Source organism: Vigna unguiculata, chromosome 4 (assembly GCF_004118075.2).
Source record: "Vigna unguiculata cultivar IT97K-499-35 chromosome 4, ASM411807v1, whole genome shotgun sequence".
Taxonomy (NCBI): Eukaryota; Viridiplantae; Streptophyta; class Magnoliopsida; order Fabales; family Fabaceae; genus Vigna; species Vigna unguiculata.
The window spans coordinates 40,834,037-40,844,261 of record NC_040282.1 but is presented as its reverse complement, the minus strand read 5'-3'; the positions used below and the strand labels follow the sequence as shown (position 1 = coordinate 40,844,261).

Genomic DNA, 10,225 nt, shown 5'->3' with positions numbered 1-10,225 from the left:
GTAAGATTGGTGCAAAGTCGCAAAGTACATTTATTTTATTTAATACCTATCTCTCTTCATTTAGTAAGCTTTGACCAGTAAACACAATACATTACTAACACTTTAAAAAGTAATTATCCCAAAATATAATAATCTTATGATATTCTGTAATAATTGTTTATAACTGAAATTACAGAAGGATGGTAGAACTAATGTCTTTATACACATGTGTAATACAAAAACCAGAGCATGTGTAATATAAAAACCAGAGCAAATATTATCTATTAATTAATTAACTAATTAGTTAATTAATTAATCAAAACTGTTTCAGTGATAAGAAGACGAGAACCGGCATTTCCCTGTGTAAGTTACTACGCACCCGTTACTGATAAAAGCGGAAATTCCGCGATTCTGTTACACTCTCAGAACCGTCACACTATTTATTCTTTCATTCACTCATTTCACGGAGAGAAACCACCGAATCAACACGCAAACCATTTCTCTACGGTGACGATGACAGTATTATCGCCGGCGACCGCCGCCGAATCCGGCCAAGACGCTGTGCGGGTCGCGGTCGCGGTCGCCAACCGACGCTGCATGTTCCTCTGCCTGCCGTGCTTCCCTTCCGAAACGTCGTCGGCGACGTGGTGGCAGGATCTGCTGTCTCCGGCGAACAAGGAACGGTGGTGGTACCGGCGGTGGAGGACTGTGAGGGACTGGAAAACCTTCGTTCGCCGCTTCAACAACTACTACAGCAGGAACCACTCCAAGCGGCACGGCTCCTTCCGCTACGATCCGCTCAGCTACGCACTAAACTTCGACGACGGAACCGCTGCCGAAGACGACGGTCACTGCTACAAAGGCTTCTCCGAGCGCTTCGCCTCCGTTCCGCAACCGGAGAAATCTTCTGTGTACTCGAGCGAGGAGCACGCGCCACCGGTTTTGAAGCTCGAGAAATGAGGCAGCGCTGACGGCGCTGAGACCGAACGCGCCGTGTTGTTAATAGTTAGGTTTTTTCTCTTTTCATTTTTTGTTTTATTTTGTTGTATATTAAGAAAATTAGGAAGAAAACAAAACGAGCATCATAATAATACGTTTATATGTTTTCAAAATTAACTTTAACTGTATTTAATTTTATATTGCTTTTTCGATTATAATACTTGTTTCTATTTTGTCTTGATTAATTTTCTTTCGCTAATTAGTGTGTATGCAAGTTTATCTTAAGGAATATGAAAACCTCTTCATTACAAATTTCATTGAAAAATTTTCCAGCCATTGAGATAGAACGCATTATCATTTTATTTTGATTATTTAAAATTATTCTGAATTATACAAATATATAAATTTTGGAATTGTTGACCATTGAAATTGGTGCGATGCCCAAAGCAAAATGTGGGAATGTGAACGCCCCAAATTTGCTTTGACTTTATTCCTTGAGATCATGTGATGGGAACATTCATGCATACAGCAAATTCGGTGGCAGCAGCATGGACCACTAACACTTGAAGCTATATGTGTTTGTGTGAAATCAAGTGAATGTTCTGTTCATTCAAAACCAGTCAATGGTAGTGTGAGTGTGAGAGTTCATCATTCATTTCCCTTTCTGCCCAAAAACTTGTCGTGCGCAGTTTCACTTTCTTCCTATATTCTCCCATTTTCTTTCTCCCTCGTTACTTTTTATCTTCCCACTCAATATTCCATCACCTTTTCTCTTTTTCAAACCCTGTCATCACTTTTTTTTTTCTCTCTCCTCTTTCTCTCTACAGCAGAGTCAACTCAACTGAATCTCCCACGAGAAACCCAAGACTGTAATGTTTTCCTCAAACATTTCACAACTAAATAAATAGGACTGAGAGTTCAAGATGAATCTACTTGGATTCGATTTGATTGAACTTTTTAAATTGAATAATCTTTTAATTAAAAGTCAAACTAAGTCACACCCCAAATATCTCTGTTAGATGGTGTAATGTTTAATATATATATATATATATATATATATATATATATATATATATATATATAAAGATTGAACTTTTTTTTCCATAAATGGAATAAAAGGTAATTTTGCTCTAAAATATATATAGTAGAAGTTTGATTCGTTTACTAAATTTAGAAAGAAAATTTTATTAAAGGTCACAAATCTATTTGTAGTTTGTTTAGAGAAAAGATAAAACAGTTTTTTTTTTATATAAATTAAAACTAATTAGTATGAGTCTGTTTGAGAAGAAAAGTAGAAAGAAAATAAAATAAAACGGTATTTTTTATAAATTAAAACTAATTTATGCATTTGAATAAAAAAGCGGAGAAATTATAAGAATTAATTTTTACAAATTCTTATTTTTCTCTCCTACATGTGGTTACGAAGAAATCATCTAGATCGCACAAATACAACATTGAATATGTTATATGTTTGATGTTATTGAATCATTGTTATGAAAACGGGTTTGGTTGTAATGATGAGACTGATAATCACTTATTCACTCGGTTTATAATTAATATAACAAATATATATAATAAAATCTTACATAAATTTAAGATAATATGTTCTATAATTTAATTTTCAAATTATCATCATAGTAAATAATTAATATTCAAATTAAAATTCTTAATAACAACACAATCCATAAATAAAAAAGTCAACCGTATAACTTCATAAATAAGTTTAAAAGATATAATTTTAAAAGAAAAAAAAAATTAAAAAATCTTACCCTGAATTCTCTGGAAGGTCATAGACATTGTTTTGTATAAACGGTCAGGCTTCAACCGAATAGACTTGACAAATTCAAAAATACCGACAAAAGAAAAATAATTAAAATAAAAAATATAACACACTATAAAAGTATAAGAGAATATTAGAGAGAGACAATAATATAATAGAAAAATAGGCTTTTAAGATTTAAACCAATGAAATTTTACCTCTTATCATGTTAAGACTTTATAGTTTCGCTTACAATAAATAATATTAAGTTTTAGTAAGGTAATGATATACTTTTGGATTAAATATGTTTTTATCTCTTAACTTTCAACGAAAATTGAAATTAGTCCATTTTTAAAATTTTGATTTAATTTAGTCCTTCACCTCTAAAAAAAGTTTGTATTTAGTCATTTTTAATCAAATTATATTAATTTTATTTAACGTTCTAAACGCGTTTCAGGATAACATTTGAGTTGTTTACAACGTTTTGCACATTTTCGTTTCATTGTTAGCTAAGAAGCTGTCTTGAAACACGTTTGAAATATCAAATAAACTTAATAATGTTTGGTTAAAAAGACTAAATCTAAACATTTGTAAAGTTGAATGGCTAAATTATTTCAAAGTTTGGAAGAGAGATTAATTTCAATTTTCATAATACTATAAGATATCTACATACTAAATTTTCGTGACAATTATTACCTTAGTCAAAAACTTAGTATTAACATAACACTTTAGTATTTGAACCTATCAAATAATGGTTCTAACACATTTAAAAATTAAATAGTATATATGTGATAAAAAATTTAACATCCTTGTCACATGAATTTTAAATAGGATAATGGTATTTTGACACCATTATTTTTTTTACAACCATTTGATATTACTCCTCATAATTATTTACTTTTTCTTTCTTCTAAAAATATAAAAGTTAACTTTTGTTAAGACTATTTTACCCTTGTACAAATTATCAAATGGTCGTGAAATGATGTCAAACAACATTTTTCCTTTTAAATATTCTAAGTCCATCGTTTGTTTTCTTCTCTTTTTTAAGAAGCTTTGGTCTTGGTGATTGTTGATGGAGTGCATTGATTGGTTTTGATAGTTCATGTATTCTTACTTTCTTTCATCCTTTATCTAATCTCAACTAATAAATCTAAACCCATTTATTTTTACATCTACAAAAAAGTCGATTTTGTAGCACCAAAATAGGCCAAATCTAGAACTAACTCAAAACCAAAACCTACACTAAATCCTATACTTAAGCTGGATTTTCCTATCTAAAACTAGAATCTATAAAAACTAACAATCTACACTATAACTAACCAACACTTAGAAAAACTAAAAATTAACCATCTAGGCCAAGAATAACTAAAATTAAGATTTTATCATACAATTAGGCTTGACACGAGTTAGAATAGTGTTTTTATTGAATTCCTTTGGAATGGAATGAAGATTAAAGCTTGAAAACAAAAAAGTCCACTTAAAGTTAAATTTATAGCACTAAAATAGACCAAATCTGATTTTTCTCATTACTGCATGAATTTCCATGCTCCTAATGTGCATTGCAGCAGAGTATAATTAAAAACTACCACTTCCATTAGTTTCCAAAAGCTAGTTTGAGAACCGGAGCTCAAACTCAAAAAGTCAACTTAGAGATCAACTATGCATCTTTAGTCATTTTGAACATTGTTTCAAATTTGCACATTTGTTGAATTTCTTTCTTCATCACCCTCCACTTACCTTCATTTCACCGAATTAGAGTTGTTAAGTTGCATCAAAGTCATACAATACAAATTAGTATGCTAGTTCTCTAAAAAACCAAAACTTAGAATAAAATAATGAAGACAAAAAAAAAATATTGCACGTAATTTTACTGCACAAACTGGTTTTAAATGTTCAAATAGTCTAAAATGTTGGTATAATAGTTGTTGGTGTTTTATTAAGCAAATTTTATATTGGTGGATGAAACTTTAGATGTTATAATTTAACTAGTTCTTTCATATTTACTAATTGCATTTTGATTCTTTTTTTAACGTGCAGTTGTGAACTTTTATTAGATACAAATGAGTGTCTTCAAAGTTAAAGTAAGATGAATATATGTATACTTTTAGTTATATGAACAAAATCATATATAGTGTGTAAAAAATTACATATTATATACAAAATCATATTATGCATACAAAATCATATATTGATATTTATTAAACCCATAACACATGTAATATATTCTACAAATGGGACCACAATATGTTTTATGATCATTGTCAGTCACATTCCATATTTTGATAATTTCAATTCGACCTCTCATCTAATCATAATATTATTTTAGGTTATCTTCACAATAAAGTTTCATAATAATTACTCCCTTAGTTAGACTTAACATTAATAAAATCCTTTATTATTTTAACCAATCATATAATAACCCTAACAAGAATATATATATATATATATATATATATATATATATATATATATATATGTGACTCTCAAAATTTTTAACATCCTTATATATGTGTCTCACTTTTGTACGAGATCTTGCTGAGAAAACTCTTCTTGTTGGTTCTTCCCATGAAGAAGAGCAACAACATTGTTAGAATAAAGATATAAATAATAATAAAATAACTGTTTAAACATTCACAAAGGAGACACTGAAGAGTTTCGACTTGTTTTATATGTATAACCGTAATTCTTTTCGAGTTGCAGCAATTTTGAGGTCTATATCACCCAAATGGTCTCCCAAGTTCTTAGAAGAATTAAAATGAACACAATTTAAGCGTTAGTATTAAAATTGTTTATATTATTTAATACATTTTTACTTTAATATTTGTTAAAAAATATATTTAATATTTCAAAATAAATTTATATAATTAGGTTAAAAGATTATATTCATTCAATTTTTAAAATTTAGAAATCGAAACGTATTAAAATTTTGAACAATGATGAATTTTAATTTTAAATCAAAATTTAGAGATTAAAAAATTATTTAATCCATAAATAAAAAAAAAAGTTTAAAGATAACTATTTTAATAAATTATTGATTAAATATTTTTAAAATTTATAAGATAATAAAATTTAATCGATCTTTGGCTAAGTAATAATTAACATTTTTATAGTAATTTGACATTTATGCATCTACATCTACATGTGACTTAAAAGTTAATAACAGTAGAAAGGACGCGCTCTGCAAGTGCGTGAAGTTAAAATTTTGATCTAGGGTGGTTGACAACATGAATCGACAGCATGAACAGTTGTCCTCTGACCGCAGAATCTTGGAGCCAACCTATCTATGCTACCCCACTCACTTCTTCCATCACAATTCTTTTATCTACAACAAATTTTATAACTCATCCCTAATAAAAAAAAACAAGAAATGGAGTAAATATGCTGATAAAAAATTAAAAAATATAATAACTATAATTTTAAACTTCATTTTGAATCTCAATCTCTTATGGTTAGTTTTCTTTGAATCTTGATCTCTTGTTATTAATTTTCTTTTTTTTTGGAAATCTACATCTATTAAAGACCGAGATAATTTTATAATATATGAATAAAATGCAAACCTCATTTCACACACTAATTTTATGAGATTAAATTAGATTTAAAATCCATTTCTAATATTGTTGAATTTATAAAGTTATTCTTTTTTTCTTGTCTCAGTAGCATAATGAATCGGTGGATTCAAATGTCATGTTGATCAACTATAAATTATTGTAGAAAATCTAAAATAGCATATATGATTTATGAGGATGCATTTTATATTAGTATATACTATTCTAGGTGAGCGTGTAGAGCCCTAATATTTATTTTCTTTGTTTGAAGGGTTAATTAATGCATTGAGATTGAAGACATTTCACTTCACATGAGAGTACACTCTTTTGAAAGTTGACATTGTATCAATTATTTATTTCCAACCCCATAACAAAACTAAATTCTTTTTTTAAGGAAACAAGTTAAAGTCTCAAGCAAGATGTCACCCACCACAACCAAACATGACATAAAAAGGTACTAATTAATTGTTATTGAAAATGGTGAGTTTCTTCTTAATTGGGTTAATTAGGTTTGTGCCACTTTGATGTGCTTTCTACGTCCATTTCACCCTTTCTTTTTAACCTATTTTTTCTCTTTATGCCAACACCTTTTTCTTTTCAAAGTTTGATAGTGTAGTATTCTTTAATATTTCCATTTTTTTTTATTATTTCCCATCACCTAAAGATAGTCCATTTCCTTCTCACTTGTAATCAATCAAAGTTCTTGCATTATATTTATTTTAGTTCAAAAATTATTGAAACTCTTACCTCGACTAAAGATAAGACCAACTCATAATATATAAGTGAAGTACAAACCTCATTTTACAAGTCAGTTTTATGATTTTAAGTTAAACTTTAAACCTACTTCTAACATAATATCAGAACCATTGTTTTTAAAAAAGCCTATCCTAGGAAAATTTCCGTTCCACCGATATCGAGCTCTTAATAGACCACCCACTAATTTTTTATCTTTTCTGCTGTGTTCATTAGTTCAAATAAAACTGACTAAAAAGAAAGATCCCAATTAAAAATTACTAATGAATACTTGAACATCAATATAAAAAAAAATTAGACAAGCGGAACTAATAGATAGCAGCATCAATGAGCACACTTGCAAATCCATCCAATATCATTTTGTCAGTGAACTAATTTGGGACTAATTGATAGTGATTATGATTGATATAATACAAACCTGACTTTAATTACAAAATGGAAACATGAGAAGTGCAAAATGGCCCCACACGGTTGAACCACACCACACCAAATTTTTTTGAATCAAAACTCATCAAAAGGAAAAAAGATTCTATGACACCAGCTTGTATGGATCCCACTAGCAGTACTCAACTGCCATAAAGATCTTCAAAGAAGATAAGAAAAGAAAAAGAAGAAAAGTTTGCATTCACATTCACTCACATTTCACCCTCTCTCTCACACAAGGTAACTGCAAGGCCAGATAATAAAGAACAATAGCTTAGACAAAGCCAAAAGCCTTCAAAAGCAAAGAAAGCAAGTGCACTTGCCACAAGTCATGATCAATTAGACACATTGATAGCAAGTGAACAATGACACAGAAAGAGACAAGTCTGGTTTTGAAACAGGCTAGAATCCACAAACAAATTCAATAATCAATTACTGTAGATCTGTCCGTTGTTAATTATTATGACAAAAACGATACAATTTTTTTGTTGGACTTTGCATAATCACATAACCTGAGATCAACATTCACCATGGCAAATCTAAGGATTTAAATGGACATTGAATGAAGTTACAGATGATAAATGAGATCAAATTATGATCACAGAGGCTCCAAAACTCTTCTGGATGTGACTGTAATTAGTAGTTGCATCAAACTAAAGACTCATGAGATCTGTTAGATAAAAGAAAGAAAAGAAAGAAAAGAAAGAAAAGAAAGAGAAGTAGTATTTCTTATATGTACCATGAAATCGTAATACATCAATAGTATGGCACAATCAGTCATCACAGTCAAAATTAGCACACCAAAAAAATGTTTGGAAATGGGGGGAGATAGCTTTAACCAATGGATTGAAACGAATTCAAGAGAACTAAGAAGAAAAAAAAGAAAAACATGTGGATACCTTTCAAGTTTCAAACCCCTTCTGTTTCCCTCCTCCTTTGAAAATCTGTGTTTAGAAAAGATGGTACTGGCATGGCCATTTGAGCATCCAAAGAAGAAGGTAATTTCCCCTTCTTTGGCCACAACCAGATTTTTGACACAGAAAAGCTGTCACCTTTACTGACACTACTAATCTTCTTTGCTTCCACATCCCCCTCCACTGAAAACTTGCCATCATCATGGTCCATTCCTTTGGTGAGAAGCCTTGTGTTTTGACCTTTATCAATTTCATGGTTTAAGGCCACCCTGAGTTCTGAATTGCCAACCACATATTGGTAAGACCCCATTGAGTAGCACCTTCTTGCATCCAAATTACTGCTACTTGTCTCTCCCACTTCTCTCTCCCCACCCTCCACACTCAGCTTCTTGAATTTCCCAAGCCTCACAGGGAAAACCCCTTTCTCAACACTTTCTTCAGCCACCACTGTTTTCTGTCTGGTACTACTGAATCCACTCTCCCCATTCCCTTCATCCTCCCTGAGATCATCAAAATCAAATATAGGGTTCTCAATGGAAAACCCCTGAGTGAGAAGCGTTCCTCTGCAAAGAGGGCATGTGGAGTTTGACAGAAGCCATGTGTCTATGCAACTGATGTGAAAAGCATGGCTGCACATAGGCAACAACCTCAGCTTATCCTTCTCAGAAAACTCACACAAACAAACAGCACAGTCAAAGGGCTCTTTCAGCCCAACAATCTCCTTGTACTGAAACACAGGAAGAGCATCGATGAAAGCTTGATCCAAGCCAGAGTCGTGGAGATGGAAGAGCTGCTGCAGCTGCCGCTGGAGTGCATCAGATGTGGAGATTTCTGGGTGTCTGTTGGATTGAGCAGATGCAGAAGAAGATGGGTACTTTATGAGAAATCTAACAAGCAGGTGGAGGACACCAGAGATGAAAAACAAAACAGCAAGAACCACTATGATGAAGAGAACCGCAGGACTAATTCTAGTGCCAGATGATGCTGTTGTTGCTGTTGTTGCTGTTGAAGGTGGTGAATCTTTGTGGAAAGCAGCACCGGGAGGGTAAGGAGGTGAAGAAGATGAAGAGAGAAGTGGTGGTGAGTAGCTCAAGTAACCATCTTTCTGCTGGATTTGATGCTTAACCCATGCCATCTTCAAATGGGTATGGTCCAAAACCAACAACCTAGGATACATCATACATCATACATCATACATGCTTTCTGACATCTCATCTCATCGCATCAAAGCTCACAGATCACAAAGATGTTCCTCACCCAACACAATCATAGTCACATCTTGACACCTTAAACACTTCAAATGTTTTAGTTCGCACTCAACCTTGGGACACAAACATACAAAGAAGTGAAGTACATGCATCTAGAAGTGCACTCTCACATTCAAAATAGTGATGAAGGAATGATTTTGTTTGCCCCTTTTGTTTTTTCACACGGTGTGTTGAACTGGACTCACCTAACTCGCATAAGGGGTGGTTCCTTGAAAGCTTCACCTTCTTGTGATGTTTTGAAGGTAGAAGAAGAGGAAAAAGTGAAATGTGAAGGTGTTTGTAAATGGCTGTTTCTGTGTTGTGTTTTGATCCAAATTGGAGAAGTTGGTATGCGGTGAGAGAGAAGGAAAGAATCCAAAGGGTGAAAGTGGCAGCAGTTCCCGAAGTGCGAGGTAAAAGATCATAGATTGAAACACGCGAATTCTAATCCCACTGCCTAAATTCGCGCGTGCAAAATCAGTATCATGAGAGACAGATTAAATAAATTAAAAATCGTCTATTTCAAAATTAGACACATGAAAAATATAGAATTTTTTTTATCTATTTTTAATTTATCATTTTAATTACTTTTAATGATTTATTTTAATATTTTTTAGTGATATAATGTAACAATACAAAAGTGTTTGAGATAATGACTTAAAAATA

At 31.7% G+C, this 10,225-nt stretch overlaps 1 protein-coding gene across 3 annotated transcripts; it reads right to left on the bottom strand.

Moving 5' to 3' along the window:
- Positions 1-5,771: 5,771 nt before the first annotated feature.
- Positions 5,772-10,010, bottom strand: LOC114181965 (RING-H2 finger protein ATL46-like). 3 transcript variants are annotated; one of them, XM_028068677.1, is made up of 2 exons: positions 8,298-10,009; positions 5,772-6,024 (listed from the first exon to the last, which is right to left on the bottom strand). In XM_028068677.1, exon 1 carries the CDS (start codon positions 9,490-9,492, stop codon positions 8,308-8,310), a length of 1,185 nt encoding a protein of 394 aa, XP_027924478.1. In that variant the 5' UTR covers positions 9,493-10,009; the 3' UTR covers positions 5,772-6,024; positions 8,298-8,307. The 3 variants fall into 3 exon arrangements, with proteins under 3 accessions (XP_027924478.1, XP_027924479.1, XP_027924480.1); XM_028068678.1 differs by lacking the exon at positions 5,772-6,024 and adding an exon at positions 7,304-7,642; XM_028068679.1 differs by lacking the exon at positions 5,772-6,024 and adding an exon at positions 7,923-8,068 and having other exon boundaries at positions 8,298-10,010.
- Between the last annotated feature and the right edge of the window lie 215 nt (positions 10,011-10,225).